Here is a 26,767-nt window from a genome sequence, read left to right as displayed (position 1 = left end):
ATGCCTTCCCTTTTCTTTGTGTGTGACTTACACCAATGTAGCGTCAGCTTTACCTAACAGAATCAACCAAATACCAAATGTCTGACTTTGGCACATGTTTGAATCCCCTGCAGTACGAGCTGTGATGTGTGTATTTTAATACAGAGAATGATGTGTACTTGTATGTTGCTCTAATATTAATTATATTTGTAAGAGCAAGTGGGAGGAGTCAGGAATAGTAAGGGGAGCAGACTATGCCAGGAGCCAGATGCGGACGCCAAGGTGGGCCTCTGTGTTCTTTAAATGCCAGGGCCTATTTTTAGTCCCAGTCCGGCCCTGTCTATTACATTTGCCTATTGTGAATTACAAGTACAGTAAAGTACAGTACATGTCTGTTATAGGACAATGACAACCTAGCAAGATAGTATTCCAGCTAAAGGACTTTGGGCCTGATTCAGACCCGGACACTATGCTGCGCTCGCTCGCATTGAGCGATTTTTCACAATCTGCGAATGCGTATGAGTCGCAATGTGCGTGCGCGAAACAGTCATTGCGATGTGAGAGTGCTCCCCCGTAGCCTGCAGTCGGGCCGCTATTTTGAGTGACAGATAGTGCCGTTTGAGGGTGGTAACAGGGGAAGGTGCGAACGGCGTTTAATGGGTGTGCATAATTAGCAAATTAGCGTCATTACACACGTGACTGGGTTGTATTTTAGCCAGAACTGCTCGCAATGTTGTGGTGGGAAAAGGCTACCATAAGCACTGCGAGCAGCTCCGATGGCTCTCGATGTTCCCGATAAATCCTACAACTGCCGGAAATGACGTGTGTTGCGAGTGGCAAAGGGGCGTCTTTATACAGGGGCGAGCGCATAGTGCGGCCACTCGCTATTACTTAGTGGGCGGCTTTACGCGACGCAGTGCGAACACATGATTTAAATAGCCGGCCCCTTTTAGCCAGCGAGCACACGCAAATAGCGTCCGGGTCTGAATCAGTCCCTTTGTTTTTACTTTAAAGTAATTGACTGATCAGTCTGGGGTTTTTCTAGTCTGCTGAAAAATCTGTTTTGCTATATTTACATATATGTATTATTGAGAATGTTATTGCATGTATAGTGTATTGAAGTAATTGAGAAACTGTATTATTCATAGTTATAGCTAAAGAGGTGTTGCAGCAGTTAGGATAAAGAAGCCTATTTAACTATACAGATAATTATTGTATATTGCATATTTACTACAATATTGCTAACTACGGTCTTATATTTGTCATAATTAATTTGTGTTAAATTGACTGTCATTTGTATGGTGATCATTATTTTCTCCATTGTAACAGCTCCTGGACTCACGTACTCTTATAATTGCTGTCATGTTATGTCATTTTACTGTGTGTGTGGGGCAAACCTCTCTGTCTGTCTGAGAAGGATAAGGAAGATCCATTGGAACTACCATTCCAAATGTAAGGTACCATCTAAAGTTAACTTTTCTGTGCACAAACTCGGACTGGGCCACCAGGGAGTTGGGTAATTCCCTGTTGCCCCCACTGATTTTAGGCCATGCCACTTTCTGAGAGGTAGCCGGGCTTAGTGGGACGCATTCGCGCGTAGGGGGGGGGCGGAGGGAACACACAGCATGCTGCAGCAACAAGCCCAGATGCCGGGCATCTGTTGTGTCATACACTAGCATCACCCAGCCCCTGCTGTCCCAGGCTCCCTTCATTCAATTCCTTGCTCCACCTCCTGTCATATGTGTGTGGAGGGGATGCAATCGGTAAACCGACTGACATGATCCTGACAGCCGGCTTCCCGACTGCTTTATACCGGCGTGGGTTAAATGACAGGCATCTATATCTAGACGCCTGTCATTTTCCCGAAGCCGGGAGGCAGGCGCCCGGCATCCCGATCGAAAGGGATGCCGGGCGCCGCGAGCGGACAGCCACGGGTGGGGAGGGTTAGGTTTAGCGCACCAGGGTTTTCTTAGGGATTAGGCATCCCCCAGGAGAGTTAGGCTAGGGGGAGGGAGGGTTAGGGTTAGGCACCCCCGGGGGGGAACTTAGGGTTAGGCAGCGGGGAAGGGGGGGGGTTAGGGTTAGGCACTTACAGGGGGGATTAGGGTTAGGCACTTGGGGGGGAGGTTAGGGTTAGGCACCCCTAAGAAGGGTTAGGGTTAGGGGGGTTAGGTTAGTGATTACTTACCTTAGGACAATCGGGATTTCCAGCGCTGTCGGCCTGCCGCTGCAGTGATCTGTTCAGATGTCGGGCTGCCGGGAATCGGCCGGCGGTATTTCATACCGATTCCGTGTGGAGAGACCAATCAAGATGACAGAGAGTTCAGCAGCACTGAGCACACAGAGAAGAGGAATTGTGAAAAGAAGAAAGTAACCTATGGCCCTGGACTGAACCAGCTGCCTCCAGCCATATTCAGCCCAGTAAAAGTAAGTAGCTGGTAATTGTATTGCTGGATGTACCTTTTAATATTAGCCATTGACCCATTTTTTACCTGATGTTATGTTATGTACAAGGCTGATGTGTCTGGGCGGAAGTGATATCATTCCAGTATTGATAACAGAGGTGTTTAGTTGCTTGATTAATTTTGTTAGGTGGTCTGGCTGTCTTACATAGATCTGAACAATCTTCTCTCTCCCCCTTTCCTCTCCTCCCAGCATCTTACTTTGCTTATTATTCCTCTTTTCTTCCTAATGCCTCTAGCACCCCCCTCCCACACAAACACAAAGTGGACCAGCAATTGAAAAATACCTGTATAAAATAAATACTAGTAAAGTACTGTAAAAATTGTATTCTGACAATCAATAAAATCATCTGAACTCTGCATTTACCCATAAATCTGGTGCAGTGAAATGCTTGGTAGTATATGGTGGATATTGGATCTCAGCAAATGATACAACATGGCAGCTCCACATGTCACCCCTCTTCTGTCCCTCCTTGCAGCTGCACTCTTCAGGGGAGCGTTATCTGTAACAGTGCAGTGATAGAGAGCACAGGGTAGATGTTATTTGTATAATATGTATGTGTGTATGTGTTTCTGTGTGCCGGCATTAATATAGTGTGTAGATGTGTTGACATTAATATAATATATCCCAACGTGTGATGATTTTAATATAATGTGTTTGTATGGTTTTTATACTGTGTGTGTAATTATATTATTATTAATAATATTATTATTAATATTATTATAATATATGTGTGATGGTATTAATGTAATGTGTGGGTGTTATTAATGTGAAGTGGTGAGGGCTATTAAGGTTATATAGTGGGAATATTAATGTAATATGTAGTTGATGGGGATAATAAATGATAATGCTAGTTGGGGTAAGGAGGTAAATTTGAAATAAAGTTAAACTTATTTATTGTTGGGGCTAGTAGGAAGAAGGCCTAAAGTGTTCATCTTTCGAGAAAAAATATCCCGCACCCTCCACAGATCCCACCCCTATTCAGGCTGCTCCCAGAAATTTCCTGGGCTGGTTTTCCATTCCAATTTGCCCTTGGTCCTGTCTGTGTTCCATACCCTGTATCTGCCTGTCCTGTCTGTGTTCTATATCCTGCATCTGCCTGTCCTGTCTTTTTTCCATATCCTATGTCTGCCTCCCTGCCTACCCTGTCTGTGTTCCAGACCCTGCATCTGCCAGTCCTGTCTGTGTTCCATATCCTGCGTCTGCCTGTCCTGTCTGTGTTCCATATCTTGCGTCTGCCTGTCCTGTCTGTGTTCTATATCCTATGCCTGCCTGTCCTGTCTGTGTTCCATATTGTACGCCTGCCTGTCCTGTCTGTGGTCCATATCTTGAGTCAGCCTGTCATGTCTGTGTTCCATATCCTTAGTGTTACCTGTCCTGTCTGTGTACCATTCCTTGTCTGTACTAACTGCATTCCCTATGTCCCTGGCTCATGCAGCTCGTACTTAGAGGTGCCTTTGAGGGGACAATAAAATGTATTCTATGGCAGGTTGGAAGTTTTTCAGCTGGCTCCTAACATTGCATTCCCTTTGTGAGCCTTTCACATCCCAGTCCGACACTGTCTGTGCCCACACTAACACCTAGAGTACCACATGTCCACCAATCTTCTTTCTAATGGTATTGATAATGAATCTTACACCATAAACAAGACTACATGACATATTTTAGTTTCCCCTCCTGATAATTGCCCTAGTCATTGATCCTGTGGCTAACAGATTTAGGATTAACCCCACCAACATCTCTGAAAATACAATGAAGTATACAAAATTGCTATTTGTTTAGAATGGTTAAAACTATCGACCTCTGTTCACCGCTATTGGCCAGGATCTATTTCATTGGTCAAAGAACTTTATGGCCTATAGTAGATCGTAAGATCATGGTAGTAAAGATGAATGTCCTCCCTAGAATCTTTTATTTTTTTCAGACTTTGCTAGTTGAGGTACTAGATCAGACTAGTGCTAACCTACAGACGGCTTGCAACCATTTTATCTAGAACCATAGAAAACCCAGATCATGGAAATCTATTTTGGCCAGGGCTCCAGTCACGTGGTGATTGGGGACCCTCTATTTCTTCATGCCACATTTCTTAGCCAACGTGTGTCTTTGCATATCCCCAACACACTAAACATTAGGTACTATAGATCTATAAATTGAGTTACTAGTCAGACACTTCCTAAAATTCAACCCATGGCTCTTTCCCCACCTTAGACCAAATTCAGATCACTCTGTCACCTTGATTACTCTTTGCACTTGGGATAAACTTAATAAAAGTCTTGTGTATGGGAGGGTTGGTGTTGAGAACAGAGCACAAACATAGAGACTGGGGTGGTGAAAACATAACAATACAAAACATAAATGTGGGGGTGTACACTACATGACAGGACACACAGATGAGGATATATGAGGGACATAACACGGGAAAACAGATGGAGATAAGCACAATAGAGATAGGGGCACAATATTGGGCATACAAATGAAGGGGATACAAAACGGGAGCATTAGGTGCCTGATGGCCATATAAGGAGCATGTGAGAAACACCTTGTTAAACCTTGGGGTTTTGCTTCTACGGGGAACACACCAAAAGGGCTTTAGTTATGATACTTCAAGAGGTGGTAGTTTGTAGTGTGCAATACAGTACACTAATATATTGGTACTGTTTATACAACACATAGCGTGCAATAAGATACACAAAGGTGTTAACACTGTGGGAACAGTGCATTGCATGTAATGAGAGGCACTGAAGTGTTAAACTGTAGGAAAAGCATGTAGTGTGCAATCAGAGGCACAGAGTACCGTAGATGTAATAACTCTGGAACTTAAAACCAGAGAGTGAGTGTATCAAAGTACACACATGCACATAGGTCATACTGTAAATGCAAACAGGTGAAATTGGCACAACCACATACACTGGAGCAGAGTCTATGGGGTAAATTTACTAAAATTAGAGTTTTTAGAAGTGGAGATTTTGCCCATAGCAATCAATCAGATTCTAGCTATTATCTTCTAGAAGTAGAATCTGATTGGTTGCTATGGGCAACATCTCCACTTCTAAAAATTCTCACTTTAGTAAATTTACCCCAATGACTCCCACTGGATCCCCGTAAGAGGATATGGACTTTACTCAGTGAGGACCTAGGTCACGGCCCAATGTAGTTGCTTCCCTATGTGAAATCGACAGTACTTAGCTGGAATGAGGCCTGGAAGCAATGCAGATGGAAATGCGGGTATGGATGTGCTGCTCTCGAGGAGACCGAACACCGGAATTGATACAACAACGGGAGCAAACTATACTGCAAAGTATAGCACTGATGCAGGAGCATCCATGACTGCTGGTAAAGACTATTTTTTCATGTTTGCTCCCCCTCATATCAAATCTTGGCTATACCACTGCTTAGTACCAGAGGGTGGCTTTGTCTTTTAAATTATTGGTACAATTCTTTCTAATTTAAGTGTTTTCTTCCTTCTACAAATGTGGCATACAGTATATTAAAGGGTCACACAACACCTTAAGTTACATTACATGTAATGTGCCATGGCATTATAAGTATTACATCATCTATAGTGTATTTCCCAAAGTGCCAAGTCTCAATTATCTGTTTAAATGTAGTACCTACTATTTGTTTTTAGTAATTTTTGGTTACCACATTAAGATGAATGAGAAAAGTCCATAATAGTTAAATACATAAAAATTAGCAGCCTGTTTGAACTGCCAAAAGATTATTTCCCACTTCATTTAAACTGTTTAAAATATTCGAATGCTTGAATAAGCTTGAGAAGATATAAGCACACTGTTTTTTATTTTGGTACAGTACTAGTTAGAGCTGGTTTTTGTTGAATGTTTGTAATTGGTTGAGGTCAGTTGCCAATCATTATTTTGGTTAGCCTATTAGCTGCCCCGTCGAGGCGGGGTTTAGCATTTGTATTTTAAGGCTGCAGGAGGAGTCAACTGCCTCTTGCCATTTTGAGATCCCTCCCACCCACCCGGCACATTGAGGAATTGGTTTGTACCAATAATTTATTCATGGTGAGAAATTGGTGTGTACCAATACGTTTCTCGTTGGAATATGCTATGTTTCTTGTTCCAACAGGTGAGGCGCAGCAGGCGGAAAGCAGTGCTCCTCGGCGGCTCAATTTAGCGCAGCTGAGCTTGGCTAGCATTCCCCCTTTGAGAAAAGCGAGTCGGTTGCTACCTTAAGGGAGAACCAGGTCTTCATCCTAGGGAGGGACCAGCACTATGCTAGTTAAGGGGGGGTGGTTCTACCCAGGATAGCTTGTGCAGGGGGTGGAGAAAACTCCACCCCATTTTGGTAAAGCGATCAATTAATTATGAGCTGTGGACTGAGGTAGCACTGCTTTTTCGCCACCAGGACTAATTAACAATTCTAATTTCATATAATAAATTTGGCTGTGACCTCTTTTACCAATTCTATACAGTTGTCTGTGTCTTATTTATTAGTTAAGTTATAGCTTAAGAGTGTTGTGTAAAATAATAAAACTATGGGTGACTTAATCTAATCTGTCTATGGAACAAACATGCCTATATACACTTTACTTGCTTTTTAATACTTACTTTTTATTTTATTTTCAAAATAGTTCATCCACTGATGCATTGTTGAATCCCCAAACAAGTAAAAGAACTTTCCTTTCATGCATGTGTTTAGTTCTTCCATACTGTGATATGTCTTCATGCTGCATAGTTTTGGGTACCAGATCTCCTTCATGACATATCCACTGGGATATTCTAACTTCATTCCAGTTTTACATTTTTCTTTTGTCTCTGAACTTGAATCTGTATAAAAAGAAATTAAACATTTGCTAATACAATTTATTAACAATAGGAGTACAATAATAAGAATAACACATAAAGGACATGATTCTGAGGTGTGAGTAAAGCGAAAAAGATCGAGTAACCATGCACCCTGGCAAAACTATGCTACACTGCAAGTGCGTAGAATAGGTGGTAAAGTAATTAGATATATATATATATATATATATATACCCACAGCAGAGCGGCACTCACGGGTCATTCAGTCACAAATACAGGATACCAGATCCACGATGTTTCAACGTTTCGGTTTATTCAACCTTTCTCAAGAATACAAAAAAACATACAACATACACACCTTAAATAGCCCAGAACCCTCGTGTATCACCGCGTCCATGTTGGCGCGCAGAGATGACGTCACACGCCTGCGGCGCCCGCACGTCACGTGACCAAAACACGTGTATCCAATGCAGAGGCCCGGCTAGTGCCCGCCCCTCTCCCGCTCCATTGGTGGATCATAATCACCATGGTAACATACATCATACAAACAGTGAATATACATCAATCTGAACGCCAGTACAGTCAGGTAGGTTGAGAGAAACATATTCAAACATACCAATATAAACTACCAGTGTAGTAATCCTGTCTCCCATATACAGGCAATCAATATATATGCGCCCCATGATACTCCCAAATATATAAGTGTCACATCAAATAACGGATGGATGGCTGCAGAATGTCACTCACAAAATTACCAAAAATAGATCTAAATATATGACACCCGGATGATATAACTTAACTGAGACAGACCCTACAAAGGCAATATGATAACTGCTGTATAGGACATGACACCAGCATAGAAAAAACAATACATGTATACATTATATAAAACAAGCCAAAGACAACGATTCATTTAACCCATTGGGTGCAACCGTGTCCATATTATATATCCATGTGGCCTCACATTGCAGCAACTTACGGTCACGATCTCCGCCTCTTTTCAAGGTGGGAATATGATCCACTATCTTATATGTGAGCGATGCCAAGGAGTGTTGTTTCGCTTTGAAATGTTTCGCTACAGGCTGATCTATGTCTCTACCACTTAATGCAAGACGAATGGCAGAACGGTGTTGTGCCATTCTTTCACGAAACATACAACTCGTCTTGCCAATGTACATCAAACTGCAGGGACATTTAATGCAGTACACCACGTACTTACTAGTGCATGTGACAACATGCTTAATCGGTATCTGTTTACCAGACCGAGGATGGGAGATATAACTCCCAGTTTCTAAATATCTGCACGTGGTGCAACCAATGCATCTATAACATCCTGGATGTTTGGTTAAAAAGTGAGTAGTATTCAAGACTGTATATCTGCCTATGTCGCTTTTAATTAACCAGTCTCGCAAATTTCTCCCTCTCTTGTGACACATCATCAACTTGGAGTTCACAAGAGGTTTCAAAGCGATATCAGTGTTTATAATCGGCCACAATTTTTTAGCCGTACGTTGTACACAGGTACTGGCTGTATTAAATTCACTAACAAAGAACATTTTCTGAGTCTCATCATTACGACTGCTATTATGGTCAAAGGATTGTACTAAATCCCTCCGATCCAAGCTCAGAACTTTATTCTTGGCCATTATTAGATTGTTCCTTTTGTAGCCTCGCTGTAGAAATTTTAAGAGCATCTTGTCAATTTCCAATCTAGCTGTATTGTCATCCTTGGTGATACGTCGAATGCGCAAAAATTGGGAGTAAGGTAACCCACGTATCAGGGCCGGAGAATGGTGGCTGCGGGCATGTAGGATAGTATTATAGTCTGTCGGTTTATGATAAACACAAGTTGATAATTCATTGTTGATGAAACTAATTTCCACATCCAGGTAGTGAACTACTTTATGATCACACAAATATGTGAATTTAATGGCAGGATGGAGCGTGTTAATCTCTTGCATAGCTGTTGTGAATTCCTCAATTGTACCCGTCCAAAAAACTAAAATATCGTCGATATACCTGTAAAATAAAAGGCAATGGGGACCAAACCTTGGATTATTCAAAAAGAGATCCTTTTCCACATGAAACATAAAAATGTTGGCAAAAGAGGGGGCCACAGGAGATCCCATGGCACACCCTCTACATTGCAAAAAAAACTCATTATTGAACAAAAAATAATTACATGCCAGTGTTTTTTCTAATGCCTGCATGAAGAATGGTATGGCATGACCCGTGTATTGTGGATGCTCTTGTAAAAATTGGCAAACACTATTCAACCCTTGTTGTTGTGGAATGCTAGTGTACAATGACACAACGTCAATTGTACACATCACTAAATCCCTAGGGAGTACACTGATGTTATTTAATATCTGTAGCAGCATGTTAGTGTCTCTGAGAGTAGTGCTTTCCGCCGCTACTAGAGGTTGAAGAAAAAAATCCAAGTATTTAGACACCTTGCTGTAAATAGAGTCCCTGGCCGAAATTATTGGTCGACCAGGTGGTGACGTCACGGAGTGGTGAATCTTTGGTAGCGTGTATATCAATGGAATCTGAGGATATTCAATTGTCAAATTCTTTTTCACACTGGCAGAGATGACATTATTGTCCACTGCTCGTTGTAAGAAGTTATTCAGATCCAGTTGGAAGTCTTGTGTAGGGTCCCATTCTAGTTTATGGTACACTTCTTCATCTAGTAATTGGCGGTAAAGTTCAACTTTGTAGTCCTCAATATTTTGAATCACCAAGGCACCCCCCTTGTCTGCCGGTCGTATAACGATAGACTCGTCTTGACTTAAATCTTTGAGGGCTTGGAACTCATTTGGGGCAAGGTTGTGGCGTTTACTTGAGGCCACATCATGATGAGACATGACCTCATGTCTCATCATGATGTGGCCTCATGTCTCATCGTATAAAACTTTTTATAGAAGGATTGTGTGATTGGGGTTCAAACGATGACTTAGATCTTATATTCTCCAACTCTGGTGCAGGAAGTATATTCTCCGTATTAGCATAAAATTCTTTGAGTTTCAAACTCCGTTGGAATCTCCATAAGTCCTTTTTCCACTCAAATGGTCTGAAGTTGTTAGTTGGAACAAAGGTGAGTCCCTTGTTCAATACACTAGCTTCTGACTCAGAGATGTCACGGCTAGATAAGTTGAATGTTCCCTGGATCTGATGATTCTCGTGATCGAGGAATCAGCCAGGGAACTTGGTATTATTAAAGAAAAAATTAGAAATTTTGAGGACACCCACAAAACGGTCCTTTCCAATGACACGCAATATGATTGGTTAGGTAAACTTAATAAACTACTTGAGGAATACAAAAGGAATTTAATCAAGTTTAAAAAAGAGAGGCTTGCTAAAGTAAATGCAGACTACCAGGACCAAAGAGTTTACACCTGGGCTACATCTCGCCAGTCTGATGGCTATTCGCAAAGATTGGGGAACAGGAGACATTTCCGTATCAGAGACATTGAAGCGTCCAGTAGTGCAAACTCCTCTGCAAGTGACACTGAGCCTTCTCCATTACCCATTAATTCCAAACCCCCTTTAGTGGTGGTAGCCCGTGTCACCCGGGCAAGAAAAGACGGAGGTGCAGGACGAGGCGTGGTGGCCAGAGGGAAAGGCAGGAGAAACCACCGGTAATTAGCAATATTATCAACTTATCTAGCCGTGACATCTCTGAGTCAGAAGCTAGTGTATTGAACAAGGGACTCACCTTTGTTCCAACTAACAACTTCAGACCATTTGAGTGGAAAAAGGACTTATGGAGATTCCAACGGAGTTTGAAACTCAAAGAATTTTATGCTAATACGGAGAATATACTTCCTGCACCAGAGTTGGAGAATATAAGATCGAAGTCATCGTTTGAACCCCAATCACACAATCCTTCTATAAAAAGTTTTATACGACTACTGGACCATGAGGTCATGTCTCATCATGATGTGGCCTCAAGTAAACGCCACAACCTTGCCCCAAATGAGTTCCAAGCCCTCAAAGATTTAAGTTAAGACGAGTCTATCGTTATATGACCGGCAGACAAGGGGGGTGCCTTGGTGATTCAAAATATTGAGGACTACAAAGTTGAACTTTACCGCCAATTACTAGATGAAGAGGTGTACCATAAACTAGAACGGGACCCTACACAAGACTTCCAACTGGATCTGAATAACTTCTTACAACGAGCAGTGGACAATAATGTCATCTCTGCCAGTGTGAAAAAGAATTTGACAATAGAATATCCTCGGATTCCATTGATATACACGCTACCAAAGATTCACAAGTCCATGACGTCACCACCTGGTCGACCAATAATTTCGGCCAGGGACTCTATTTACAGCAAGGTGTCTAAATACCTGGATTTTTTTCTTCAACCTCTAGTAGCGGCGGAAAGCACTACTCTCAGAGACACTAACATGCTGCTACAGATATTAAATAACATCGGTGTACTCCCTAGGGATTTAGTGATGTGTACAATTGATGTTGTGTCATTGTACACTAGCATTCCACAACAACAAGGGTTGAATAGTGTTTGCCAATTTTTACAAGAGCATCCACAATACACGGGTCCTGCCATACCGTTCTTCATGCAGGCATTAGAAAAAACACTGGCATGTAATTATTTTTTGTTCAATAATGAGTTTTTTTTGCAATGTAGAGGGTGTGCAATGGGATCTCCTGTGGCCCCCTCTTTTGCCAACATTTTTATGTTTCAGGTGGAAAAGGATCTCTTTTTGAATAATCCAAGGTTTGGACCTCATTGCCTTTTATTTTACAGGTATATCGACGATATTTTAGTTTTTTGGACGGGTACAATTGAGGAATTCACAACAGCTATGCAAGAGATTAACACGCTCCATCCTGCCATTAAATTCACATATTTGTGTGATCATAAAGTAGTTCACTACCTGGATGTGGAAATTAGTTTCATCAACAATGAATTATCAACTTGTGTTTATCATAAACCGACAGACTATAATACTATCCTACATGCCCGCAGCCACCATTCTCCGGCCCTGATACGTGGGTTACCTTACTCCCAATTTTTGCGCATTCGACGTATCACCAAGGATGACAATACAGCTAGATTGGAAATTGACAAGATGCTCTTAAAATTTCTACAGCGAGGCTACAAAAGGAACAATCTAATAATGGCCAAGAATAAAGTTCTGAGCTTGGATCGGAGGGATTTAGTACAATCCTTTGACCATAATAGCAGTCGTAATGATGAGACTCAGAAAATGTTCTTTGTTAGTGAATTTAATACAGCCAGTACCTGTGTACAACGTACGGCTAAAAAATTGTGGCCGATTATAAACACTGATATCGCTTTGAAACCTCTTGTGAACTCCAAGTTGATGATGTGTCACAAGAGAGGGAGAAATTTGCGAGACTGGTTAATTAAAAGCGACATAGGCAGATATACAGTCTTGAATACTACTCACTTTTTAACCAAACATCCAGGATGTTATAGATGCATTGGTTGCACCACGTGCAGATATTTAGAAACTGGGAGCTATATCTCCCATCCTCGGTCTGGTAAACAGATACCGATTAAGCATGTTGTCACATGCACTAGTAAGTACGTGGTGTACTGCATTAAATGTCCCTGCAGTTTGATGTACATTGGCAAGACGAGTTGTATGTTTCGTGAAAGAATGGCACAACACCGTTCTGCCATTCGTCTTGCATTAAGTGGTAGAGACATAGATCAGCCTGTAGCGAAACATTTCAAAGCGAAACAACACTCCTTGGCATCGCTCACATATAAGATAGTGGATCATATTCCCACCTTGAAAAGAGGCGGAGATCGTGACCGTAAGTTGCTGCAATGTGAGGCCACATGGATATATAATATGGACACGGTTGCACCCAATGGGTTAAATGAATCGTTGTCTTTGGCTTGTTTTATATAATGTATACATGTATTGTTTTTTCTATGCTGGTGTCATGTCCTATACAGCAGTTATCATATTGCCTTTGTAGGGTCTGTCTCAGTTAAGTTATATCATCCGGGTGTCATATATTTAGATCTATTTTTGGTAATTTTGTGAGTGACATTCTGCAGCCATCCATCCGTTATTTGATGTGAAACTTATATATTTGGGAGTATCATGGGGCGCATATATATTGATTGCCTGTATATGGGAGACAGGATTACTACACTGGTAGTTTATATTGGTATGTTTGAATATGTTTCTCTCAACCTACCTGACTGTACTGGCGTTCAGATTGATGTATATTCACTGTTTGTATGATGTATGTTACCATGGTGATTTATGATCCACCAATGGAGCGGGAGAGGGGCGGGCACTAGCCGGGCCTCTGCATTGGATACACGTGTTTTGGTCACGTGATGTGCGGGCGCCGCAGGCGTGTGACGTCATCTCTGCGCGCCGACATGGACGCGGTGATACACGAGGGTTCTGGGCTATTTAAGGTGTGTATGTTGTATGTTTTTTTGTATTCTTGAGAAAGGTTGAATAAACCGAAACGTTGAAACATCGTGGATCTGGTATCCTGTATTTGTGACTGAATGACCCGTGAGTGCCGCTCTGCTGTGGGTACATATTTGGGCTTGGAACTTGGTCCTGAGAAGGCACCTGGGCAAGTACATGTTTAGTTTTTGGAGTGCCGGCCTGTCGCTTTGTTTTATATATATATATATATATATATATATATATATATATATACTTTCCTTTGATGATTTTTTAATATAGCCAACAACTTGTAGATCTGAAAAGACAAAAATATAAAGCATAATAGTATATTTTCTTCATTAAAAAATAATGGAGCATACAATTTCTGAGATGCAGAGTTGGTGCAAAGGACAAGTTAAAAATTAGCTCATAAAAAGCAACATAATGTTATATTATCTTCAAAGTATACAGTTTATGATATACCAAGCTATCAGGTATAGATAGATAGGCTTACCATGCTATCCTTTTATTTTACCCCAGGACACTCATGAATTACACAGGTTTTGTGGCTTGCTGTCTTTAAGCTTACATTTCACCTGGTTTTAGTCAACCATAGAACCTGTGTAATCCATAAGTGTCCCGGTTTAAAGGGATAGAATGGTAAGCCTAGGTATAGAGGCAAAACCGTTGATAAAAAAGATAGGTTTATTTAATTAGCTCATAAAAAGCACAAATAATCAGAAGAAAATAGAATAAACAATACTAAGCTCTAAAAGAGCACTCAGGAGAAATTAGCTCTTAAGTAGAGCAAACATTTGTAAAAAGTTGGACCCATACCAGATTCCAAACAAAAGTTAGCATTTGTTTGCAGGCAGGGTGTTTCTGGATACACCATGTATATTTGTTTCAAACTATAGTCCATCTCTCTTTCAAGTTCCCTTTTTCCAAAGGATTCGTTTCCAGTGAACATAAAACAGTTAGACATACAGGATGTACCCAGAACCACCCTGTCTGCAAATAAACACTAACTTTTGTTTGAAATCTAATAATGGTCCAACTTTTCTACAAAAAGTTGCTCTACTCAAGAGCTAATTTTCCTGTGTGGTGTTATAGGGGGGAATTCAATTGTTTTTTGTATAAACAAACATAATGGGCGCCAATCGGAGCAATTCAATTGTTCCCCCCATATCCGAGTGCCATGTGTCCACCCAGAAGCACCGAGTTTAACCACACAAAGCACCTTAACCAGTCTAAAGTACTGCTTTGCAGACTTATTGCACATTTATGCTCACCACCTCAGGAGGGTGCAAGAGAAATGCCAGTGCCGGTGGCTATTCAATCCTGAACAGAGCAATGATTAAATTGCACCGTCGGGCACTCATTAGTCAGAGCTTACATGTTGGGGAAAACAATTGAAATGCCCCCTTAGAGCTTAATATTGGTTTTTCCATTTTGTTCTTTTTATGAGCTAATGAAATAAACCTATCATTTTCATCTACAGTTTTGCCTCTAGAGTATACTTGAGAACTTGGCATATCATAAACAGTATACTCTGAAGATAATACAATATTGTGTTGCTTTTTTTAGCGTATTATTATCCTGTTCGTCGCACTTACTCTGTGGGATATAGTTACTAAAGTGAGAGTTTTAGAAGTGGAGTTGTTGCCCAAAAGCAACCAATCAGATTCTACTAATCATTTATCTAGCAACTTCTGGAAGATAATAGCTAGAATCTGATTCGTTGTTATGAGCAATAACTCCACTTCTAAATACATTCACTTTAGTAAATATACCCCTGCATCTCAGAAACTTAGCATATCAGGAATTGTAATCTCTGTTATATTTTGAATAAATTTTGAAGATAAACTACTTTGCTTTATATTCTTTTCTTTTCAGATCTACATGCTGCTGGCAGTATAGAAAAATTCTTAAAGAAAAAAAAAAATAATAATAAAAAAAAAATATATATATATATATATAATTACTTTTACTTAGTCCCTAGGGTACATTAACATTCATTTCTACACACTTCCATACTCTCTGGAGTTTTGGGATACCCTGTGTATTGTATCTACAGTAGGGCAGCTTTGAGTACATTCCATAGCCTTGTCCCCTTATATTACTTATGCTGCACTGCAGGTAGGGCGAATTTAAAATGTGCTGAGAGAATTAGATTTGACAAGAGCTTGCTAAATTGCAGTGCAAAAATAAGACTGTCCAGCATTTGTGGGCTACATGCAAAAGTCATAACATGGTTTATCCAGGTGCACTGATACTTGCTCTTTTTTCCTTTACTTCCAACTTAGAATCAGGCCCAAAACGCCATATAGGAGTAAAAAAGATTCAATAATTAACATTTACAACATAAGTAGTAATAAGTAGAGATGAGCGGGTCCGGTTCCCTGAGAAACAAATGCAGATCCGAGGCCAGATCAGAGTCTGGCTCGGGTTTTCCCGCCTAACTCGGATCTCAAAGCGAGGCAAAATGTCATCATTCCGCTGTGTCGGATTCTTGCAGGTTTTGGATTGTATAAAAGTCCCTCCCCTACAGTGATCAGCGCTATTTGTTTGCTGAGTCCCGGGCTGTCAGGGCTGTGCTTCATCCAAGATGGGTTGCTGTGTCCATCCACACCAGGGCTTCTGTGTCCATTCTGGGTCTGCTGTGTCCATGAAGGGCAGGGGCTTCTGTGTTTATCCAGGAGTTTCTGTGTCCATCAAGGGGCAGGGGCTGCTGTGTCCATCCAGGATGCTGTGTCCATCCAGGGGTTGTTGTGTCCATCTAGGACAGGGGCTGCTGTGTCCATCCAGGGGTTTCTGTGTCCATCCAGGAGCAGGGGGTGCTGTGTCCAACTAGGGGTGATCTGTCCATCCAAGGGTGCCCAGTGTATAAAAAAATAAAAGCTAAGAAATAATATAATTATAAAAAAATTATATATTATTTTTTTGTGCTGTACCCCAATATACTATATTTATTATTATTATTATTATTATTATTATTATTATTATTATTTACTGTGACACTACCTGTCAGACCGCAATGTAATATTCATGCACATATTGTTTGTTACACTGTAAGTGGTAGCGCAGTGTATTCATAAAAAACATTGTCACACTGTTAGTGGGAACGCAGTGTATTCATAAAAATTATTGTCACACTGGTAGTGGAAATGCAGTATATTCGTAAAAAATATTGTCACACTGTTAGCTGAAATGCAGTGTATTTGTAAAAAATATTGTCACACTGTTAGTGGAAACACAGTATATTCGTAAAAAACATTGTGACACTGTAAGTGGAAAACTCAGTGTATTCGTAAAAACATTGTCATACTGTAAGTGGAAAACGTAGTGCATTCGTAAAAATATTTTCACACTGTTAGTAGAAACTCAGTGTATTCGTAAAAAATATTGTCACATTGTAAGTGGAAAACACAGTATATTCGTAAAAAATATTGTTATACTGTTAGTGGAAACGCAGTGTATTCGTAAAAAATATTGTGACACTGCAAGTGGAAAATGCAGTATATTCGTAAAAAATATTGTCACACTTAGTGGAAACACAGATTGTGACACTGTAAGTGGAAAATGCAGTGTATTCGTATAAAATATTGTCACATTTTTAGTGGAAACGCAGTGTACAGTATTCATAAAAAATATTGTCACACTGTTAGTGGAAAACGCAGTGTATTTGTAAAAAATATTGTCACACTGTTAGTGGAAATGCAGTATATTCATAAAAAATATTGTCACATTGTAAGTGGAAAACGCATATATACGTAAAAAATATTGTCACACTATCTATTAGTGGAAAATGCAGTGTATTCATAAAAAATATTGTCACACTGTAAGTGGAAAACGTAGGGTATTCGTCAAAAATATTGTCACATTGTTAGTGGAAACGGAGTGTATTTGTAAAAAATATTGTGACACTGTAAGTGGAAAACGCAGTGTATTCGTAAAAAATATTGTTACACTGTTAGTGGAAAATGCAGTGTATTTGTAAAAAATATTGTCACATTTTTAGTAGAAACGCAGTGTACAGTATTCATAAAAAGTATTGTGACACTGTAAGTGGAAAAAGCAGTGTATTCGTAAAAAATATTGTCACACTGTTAGTGGAAACGCAGTGTATTCGTAAAAAATATTGTAGCACTAAGTGGAAAACTCAGTGTATTCATAAAAAATATTGTCACACTGTTAGTGGAAATGCAGTGTATTCGTAAAACATAGGGTACTTACCTGTACTGTCGGGTTTTCGACCCACCAGCCTGCCGTTGTTGGCATTAGATACTGATTCCTTCCAGAGTGCAGCTGCTCCTCCTGTAGCCCAGGTCAGAAGATGTGTAGGGGTTGTGGGGATATGGACTAAAATGGAGCTCACATCCACTAAAGAGGACAATGAATCCCTAATATAACAGGGAGCGCAACAGTAATTTATACACAACACAGGATGGGATGATGATATAGGCTTGGATACTGGTATAATCTGAGGTGATGGTATAGGCTGGGGCAATGATATAAACTGGGGTTATAGGCTGGGGTGATGCCTGGGCATAAGACCAGAAAAGCCACATCTTGGGTGTGGAATTATTTTAACCCAAATCCTGACAACAGTTGTGAAGGCATCTGTACCATTTATAAAGCCAAAATTAGAGAATCGAGATAGGGACCTTAAACATCTAGGAACCTCCACCCTGTTACGTTATCTGCAGCACATCCATCAGATGTCGTCATCGTCATCATCATCATCATCCCCATCAGTGTCTGCATCCTCCTCTTCTTCACACAATATTAATTTGTCCCCGCTGGAATCCACCATTACAGGCACATCTTTATTTTTTTTTACTTAATTGCTGGTAAAGATCTTCCTCTTGTACTTAGTAATTCATTTTGATGAACATCATCTTTTCCACATTTTGGAGAATTGGGGAAGTAGCCTCATAGGCCGATCATGGACAAGGTTCCCGGTTGTGCTGAAAACTCTTTCTGAGTATACCATGGAGGGTGGGCAGCTCAAGTAAAGCAATGTCAGTTTGTACAAGGGCCTCCAAATTCCTTTTTTTTTCCTGCCAGTAGTCAAATGCACTGTCTGACATGCCTATTTGTATGCTATTATTAAACATTTTTAAATAGTCCTCAACCATTCTTTGAATGTTGACTGTATCAGATGGAGTCATGGTAGAGGTGTCATTGATTGTAAGCAATTCTGACCCAACCAGATGTCAAAACTTTTTTCTCAGCAGATGGACTTGTTGGAGAAACTGAAGGAGAAGCCATCGCTACATCACGTGCCACTTGAGCTGACAATTTGCTTATCAACAGCTCTTTACATCTCTTCAGATCTGTGTCCATTGGGAAAAAGAAACAACATCTTCATCTCTTCTGGGATGAAAATCCACTCCCAGCAGCAGGCATGGTGCTCAAGGATTCTCAAGAAAGACACAATGTAAGACTTAAACATTAAATCTGAAATATGGCATTTGCTCTGTTCCACTTGTCCACATATCTGTGCTGGTTAAGTGGACAGTGGGTACAATGGCAGTTTGGAGGCCACTTACTATATATTTTTTAATGCTCCTGTACAGGTTGGGAAAAAGTTTTAAGTGGAATCTTTGCAAAGGATCATTTAACAGTCAATTGTTTTGGAAAGCACTCTTTATGGTCCCCTTCTGGGATGAATATCCACTCCTAGCAGCAGAAGCAGGAGCAAGATTCTCAAGAAAGTTACAACATAAGACTTAAACCTTAAATCTTGCATTTGCTCTGTTCCACTTGTCTATCTGTGCTGACTAAGTGCAGTGGGTACAATGGCAGTTTGAAGGCCACTAATTATGTTTTTTTATGTCCCTGTATAGGTTGGGAAAAAGTTTCAAGTGGAATCTTTGCAAAGGATTTTTTAACAGTCAATTGTTAAGGAAAGCACTACTAGTAGTCTTCCTGGTGCCCTTCTGGGATGAAAATCCACTCCCAGCAGCAGCAGGCATGGCGCTCAAGGATTCTTTTGGGGCCAGGACTGATGTGAATGAGTAAAATATTTTTTGTAAATGCCTCCCCTCCCTCATAAACTTATTATGGAATCAAAAAATTAAATTTACTAAAAATCAACCCTTCCTGTCCCTGCCTTCAACTACATACATACTCCAACTCCCTCGGGCCACTATTGAATAATAAAAACATTTGTTTCCTGATGTGCCAAGTTGGAAGTTGAACTTCCATGTGTTTGTGTTGCCCACTGCTGCCGCTTAGCTTAGTAATCTAGCTAGCTTGGTACAAATTCTGGGCCTAAACTGGATGAAAACAATATTGTGAGCTGGTCAAAATTGATGGGAAACGAGTGGAAATTAATGTTATAGATGTTAATAATACTGTAGGAACAAAAACAGGCCCAAATTATGTGATTTTAGCTGTTTTATGATCTTTTTAGAAACAAATACAGATCCAAAACCAAATACAAAACATGGAAGGGCGGTTTTGGCAAAACCAATCCAGATCCAAAACACGAGGAGATACAGATCCAAAACCAAAGCCAAAACACAGGGGTTGGCGCACATCTCACATCAGTAATAAGCAATGAATGACACAATGGACCTCATTCAGAGTCTCTCACTAGATGCGATCGCTCGCCCCCAGCATATGCAAATTTGTCAAAGTGACGCCATGGGAAGCGATCACTCGCCAAGGCATAAGCACGCTCACCATGTCTTAGCGAGCGGCCAGCGTACGCCCAATCGCACAGGCAGAGCCACCCACCACCACACGTCACTTCCAGGAAGTGTATTAAAACATTGGTACATCGAGGACAATCGAAAGCGATCGCAGTGCTTGTGGTTGCCTTACCGTACCGCAAGCACTGCAAGGACTTCAGTGTAAAAAACAGGCATGTGACGTGTACTATGACGCTGCGTGTTAATTATGCACGCCTCTAAAACGGCATTGACACACACAGGCACACCTGCGTTCGCACCTCCACTCCCCCGTTATTAGTGTCCTGCCCTTGTTACCGCCCACAAACGGCCTCTCCTGTCACTCATTTCACTGGGCTGTCTTTGCTGGGCGAGCAATTGGCCTGCGATTGCAGAGAGTAGTTCGCGCACGCAGAATGATACGTACGCGTGCGTGTACGCAAAACATCAGGCCGCTTTCGAGTTCACAGTGCTAGCGAGAGACTCTGAATGAGGTCCAATATCTTCTATTTACTATGAACTAGAGATGTGCGCAGACCCCCATGTTTTGGTTTTGCCAAAACCACACTCAAAAGATTTGCTTTTGCAAAAGCAGCCCTTAAGGCTTTTAGCTTTAGTTTTGGATAAGGATTTCTTTAAAAATTTATAAAAACAGCTAAAATCATGTAAGTTCAGCTTATTTTTGTTCCGACAATATTATTAACCTCAATAACATTAATTTCCAGTCATTTGAAGTCAGTTTTGACCACCTCGCAGCTCACAATATTGTTTTCACCCATTTTGACCAAATGCTGCAGCAGCTGCCTGGCTAAACTATGCGATGGATCAGCAGCAACAACATCTGGCAGTTTAAATAAGCCACATAAAATATCATAGTAGCACTGCAGTGTCAGACAAAATGGCATTTTAGTATAAAATATACAATGCTAGAGAATGTTTTCATTAATCAAGAACTAAATCAAAGGCCAGAGGCAAACACAGGTAAATCGAGGTGTAGTACTACTTAGTAGAAGCCAGGTAAAGCATTGATTGATTGCTTAATTAATTACAGAATATAACTATAACTTAAAAAATATTGATAAATGGAACAAACTATTAATAAACAGGAATCCAAATGAAATTGATTGATTAGTGTTAATAATTTAACTATAAAAAATAAATCATAGAAATGGAAAATGCTACTAAAGAACAAGCATCCAAATTCCCAATGAGATTGATTCATCAGGATTCAAGGCAGAATAAAAGCTCTGTAAAATTAAATAATAAAGTATATGATTTCAAGAAACTAGTCTGTATCTGCTAATGAGCTGCAGCAAACTGGGCCTATATGCTTGGATGAGAATCTGGTCATGGATGGCATTGCAAGATGCAAAAGAATGAATGCCCCAGTAAAGTACATTAATATGCACTGCCTGTCAAACACAAACAATCTTGGAAAAGCCCATAATGAAAAGTGGTGCATGTTGGAATTGTACTTAGGTCCTGCCACCCACCGCTATGTTGTGTATTAAAAAGGACATGCACAGTTTAACAAACCAAGCACTTCAGTGAAAGGGAGAACCACTTTTGTGGATGAAGTGCATGGTTTGTTTGGGCCCCCACAAAACAGGCTACCATTGGGCTTAAGGCATCTAACAGTGTTATTAATCATGTCTGCAGTTGGAAGATGTCATTGTCATCCTTATCTTTACTATCATCAGAGTTGTTAACATCTTTATCACACAATATTAGCTTATCACCAATGGAATCCACTGTTACAGAAGTCTCTGTGCTTTGTTGTACTTTGTGGCAAAGTTCATCCTCATAGAATTTGTGGTTAATTTCTATGAAGATGAGTTTTTTCACACCTTAAGGTAGTAGCCTCCTACACCAATCTCTCACAAGGTTCTCAGTCATGCTTAACACACTTTCCAAGCACATACTGGAGGGTGGGCAGCTTAAGTAAAGAAAAGGGACTCCAAATATGCTTTTTTCCTCCCAGTAATCAAAGGGACTGTGTGACATGCTAATTTTAACATTATCATTAAAATAATTCTCCACCATTCTATCGATGCTTACTGAGTCAGGTAGAGGTGTAAGTAATTTTGGGCAATTATTTTAAGCCTAACCAAATATCATTATGGTGTTTCACTCTGGTGTGCTGAGTTGACTTACTCTCATCACCAGTGGGTCTCTTGTGAAAAGCCAGTTTATTACCTGGCAGCAGTATTTGCAAGAGAAACTAAAGCAGGAGATGTCACCGTGTGATGTGCCACTTGCGCTGACAACATGCTCACAAAGAGCTCTTTGCATCTCTTAATATCTTTCTCAGTTGGAAAAAAGACATTACATAGGACTTAAACCTAGGATCAAGCATTGTTGCCAAAATGTAGTGATCCAATTGCAAGATGTTGCAAACCATTTGGTTCTGGTGAAGGGAATAAAGAACTTGATCTATAAGACCAACATACTTAGTGGAATTGCTGACAGAAGTAAAGATAGTGGATCTGCGCAAATCGTGTAAATGGCAGAAACTTCTTACGGTGTGCTGCTGCACTAGGGGATGTCTGACTTCATTCAGTAAATAGTACAATGAAAAAGATCTAGATGCTGCGCACAACCTAATCCCTATTTTTAAACCAATGTTATATGAGTATATTTGTAAGATCTACTCCCGATGGTAAAGGGGATGCTGTGTTAATAATGTCGATATTGTGAGCTTGTTCTATGGTGCGAACAGATATGGCTCACATGCAACGATCCATAAATAAAATGATAACTTTACTAAACTACATAATACATATGCTGATATGCAAAAATCTGTTGACCAATATGGCAGTGCAGATCAATGCTGATTACACAAAAAATCCAGAAAATAATCAAAAAATATATAGAAAAAACAGAAAAATTAATTATTATACTATTGTGGATAAATCTACTTTCTTATCCTGATGCCCACCTTGTCCTTAGCGTATATCTGTGGAGAAATATCAATTAAATGCTCGGTCACTAGTATGGTTGTAAGAGACTGTGGCGTCCCGCCAGTCTGAGTAAATTAAAATCTGTAGGAGGCAAGTGTGTACCCAAGTCCTAGATGTCTTCTTGAGGTCCGGGGATGTCTTGCTGGAGTGAGCGGCAGGGATCTCTCTGGGCTGCGGTGCTCTATGTGGTGCGAGTAACGGGCAATGTTCCTGCAACCAGGGATATGCCTGTGTCTGCGCGCCAGAGTGCACTTGCAGTCACGGGAGGGGGCACCAGTGGTCTGAGTTCCTGGGAACCGGGGCCACGGATACCCCTCCACTACAGAGGATACTTACCTGGGAGCTCAGCTGCCATCCTCCGTTGTCCTCTCATTGGCTTGTGTAGGCGTGCTTGCAGGAAAACTTCCGGTACTAACGTGATGCGGGTATCGTCTCTGGTGACGTATGCAGTGGACAAGGTGAGTTAGGCACTACTGTGCTTAGTTCAAAGAGCGGTTGTCCTCCAATGCATTTCGACCTGTGTGGTCTTCTGGGAGCATAAAGTATCAATGTGTATCATTTGAGATTCTCTTAAATGGTCTTGCTCTCCATGATTGGTTATACAGTGATGTCATTGCCTTTTCCGATAGGTCCTTGGTTGTCATAGTGACAGTTAGCACGGAGGTATTCCCTCATGTCGATACTGTCCTGGTGAGTGTTGATGGAAGCCTGTATATTGGCCTGGTATTATTTCTACTTTTCAGAAAGCAGGTGGGGGTTTGTACATTAACTAATTAGGTCATTTACTGTCCTCAATATCATTGAGTCATTGGGGTCTATTTATTAAGCAGTGTTAGGAGATAAGGTGCCAGCCAATCAGCTCCTAACTGTCATCTCACAGGCTGTGTTTGAAAAATTATAGGTGGGAGCGGATTGGCTGGCACCTTATCACTTTCTTATCTCTTTTCACTCTGTTTCCTAACACTGCTTAGTAAATAGACCCCATTGTATCTAGTTAGCTTGTATGTGGGGTATTATTTCTATGTGAAATGCTGTTATCATGGATGATACAGTCAAAAATGCATAGATCGTGTAATTTCAATAAACTGGGTCAATTATCATTTGTGAAATTTATTGGTATATTCATAAATCGTGTGCAATATGAGATGTTATTGAATTCAGTATATGTGTGGCTTACCCCTTCATTTTTTATATATTATGGATTTGATCTGTCTTTGTTCAGACCCTTAGGGTGAAAAGTTTCTAATCTATACATCCATTGTAATTCTAATTTGTTTATACGGTGGTCAAAATCAGCCCTTCTCCAGTTTGGTTTTACAGTTTGTATTGCCATGAAACTTAGGTCTTTACAACTACTGTTATGATGATCACTGAAATGCTTGGATAGATTGTGACTATCCAATTTATTATTGATATTTCTGATATGTTCTGTGACCCTTATTTTCAAGGGTCTAGTTGTTCTGTCTACTTACTTTTTTGGACAGGAGCACTGTAGGAGGTAGATGACATTCTTATGGTTACATGTGAGTGTTTCTCTGACCTTGTGTGTCTCTCCTGTAGTGCATGGTGTAAATGTGTTGCTGGATTTAGTGCTCATGACATTGGTATTTTTGCATCCAAAACATGAGTTCCGTTTCTCCACAGAGATACGCTAAGGACAAGGTGGGCATCAGGATAAGAAAGTAGATTTATCCACAATAGTATCATAATGAATTTTTATGTTTTTTCTATATATATTTTGATTATTTTCTGGATTTTTGTGTAATCAGCATTGATCTGCACTGCCTTACTGGTCAACAGATTTTTGCATATCATCATATGTATTATGTAGTTTAGTAAAGTTATCATTTTATTTATGGATCGTTGCATGTGAAAAAGGAAAAAATGATTTGCAGTTTAAGGCTGCAAATATCCCGGCGCTCAATACAGAAATAATTAATGTGTGGCAGTGCCAGCTGCAAGTAATGAGGGTTTGGTCAGAAACCCAGAGACAAAAGTCTCCACAGCAAAAAAACAATTGAGAAAACAAATCTTTACTGCGCTAAGCACTTCTAATAGATTTATGTATAAATATCTATATCAGGTTTGCTGTCTGTTAATAAACAGGAGGCTTGGTATAAAATAAAATTAAAATTAGTATTTTAATACATATAATACAATCCACTTACAAAAACAACAGAAAAATCAATCATGTGCACATGAATGGAAATAGATCATGTAGATACCTGTAGCAAATATATATCTCTCTAACTGTAATATGTTTACTAAAAAAATTTAATGTAAGTATCATTAACTGAGGTTCCACAACACAGCGTTCTAATGATGCCACTAATGTAACAATGTGGCTTTGGGAGCAACAATTGGATTCCAATGATGAGATAGTCTAAGCAGCTTCGTTCCGCTGCAGTTAGAGAGATATATATTTGCTACAGGTATCTACATGATCTATTTTCATTCATGTGCACATTCATGTTGTTTTTGTATGTGGATTGTATTAAATGTATTAAAATACTAATTTTAATTTTATTTTATATGAAGCCTCCTGTTTATTAACAGACAGTAAGCCTGATATAGATATTTATACATAAATCTATTAGAAGTGCTTAGCGCAGTAAAGATTTGTTTTCTCATTTGTATCATTGCATGTGAGCCATATTTGTTTACACCATAGAACACGCTCACAATATCAACATAATTAACACAGCATCCCCTTTACTATCAGGATTAGACCATACAAATATACTCATATAACATTGGTTTAAAAATAGCGATTAGGTTGTGCACAGCATCTAGATCTTTTTCATTGTACGAATTTATGACAGAGTCTGAACTCACTTTATTGGTAACTATTTAAAAAGGTTTCAGTATCATGCATAAAACAGAGAGTATTCTCCACTGTGCTGGAGTAGGGTACATTCCCCCTCCTCTCCCTATGTCAGGGCTTGTTGTGTAAGTTAGGATGGCTTGTTGCTGTTCCTCCAGTTGCTGAAGCGTGTAAAGGGTGGAATTCCATCTGGTTACTTACTACCTCTTGTTTCAGTTGGTGGAATGGCAAATTGAACTGTTCTTGCAGCTGCTGCAATCTTTTACATGTGGTGGCTGAATGGCAAACATGCCCAAATATTGTATGGGCCGCAGTCAGCATGTCCTGCACGCACCTATCATTTTTTTTAAATTCTGAACCACCAAGTTTATTGTGTGGGCAAAACATGGTATGTATTCAATTACACCCATTTGTAATGCTCGTAGAATGTTACTTATGTTATCAGTTATGACAAATCCAAAGCAGAGTCTTAGAGGGTTAAGCCATTGTGCTATCACATCCCTAAGTTTTCCAACAGGTGAAACTGGTATGCCTCTTAGTCAAGATGGTGATACAGAGAGTAGCCTGTCTGTGAATGAGCTTGCATTTTGGGTTAGATTCTGCTGCTGAAGGTTATGTAATCTTTCCTTTGAACAGTACTATTTGTCCACATATCTGTTGCTAAGTGGATATTCGT

General features: G+C 40.1%; 1 protein-coding gene across 2 annotated transcripts in view; it reads right to left on the bottom strand.

Annotated features, from left to right (window-relative positions):
* LOC148508925 (NXPE family member 4-like) overlaps positions 1-26,767 on the bottom strand; it is a 255,212-nt gene that overhangs the window by 64,107 nt on the left and 164,338 nt on the right. For both annotated transcript variants that reach the window (XM_088443813.1, XM_088443814.1), the window contains exon 4: positions 7,014-7,232. In XM_088443813.1, coding sequence (XP_088299939.1) covers positions 7,014-7,232 — 219 coding nt within the window. The remainder of the gene's footprint in view (positions 1-7,013; positions 7,233-26,767) is intronic.

The sequence above is a fragment of the Taudactylus pleione genome, unplaced genomic scaffold, assembly GCF_031769625.1.
Source record: "Taudactylus pleione unplaced genomic scaffold, aTauple2 ptg000334l, whole genome shotgun sequence".
Classification (NCBI taxonomy): domain Eukaryota; kingdom Metazoa; phylum Chordata; class Amphibia; order Anura; family Myobatrachidae; genus Taudactylus; species Taudactylus pleione.
The sequence above is the reverse complement of the archived record's forward strand: the minus strand, read 5'-3'. Positions and strand labels throughout refer to the sequence as shown.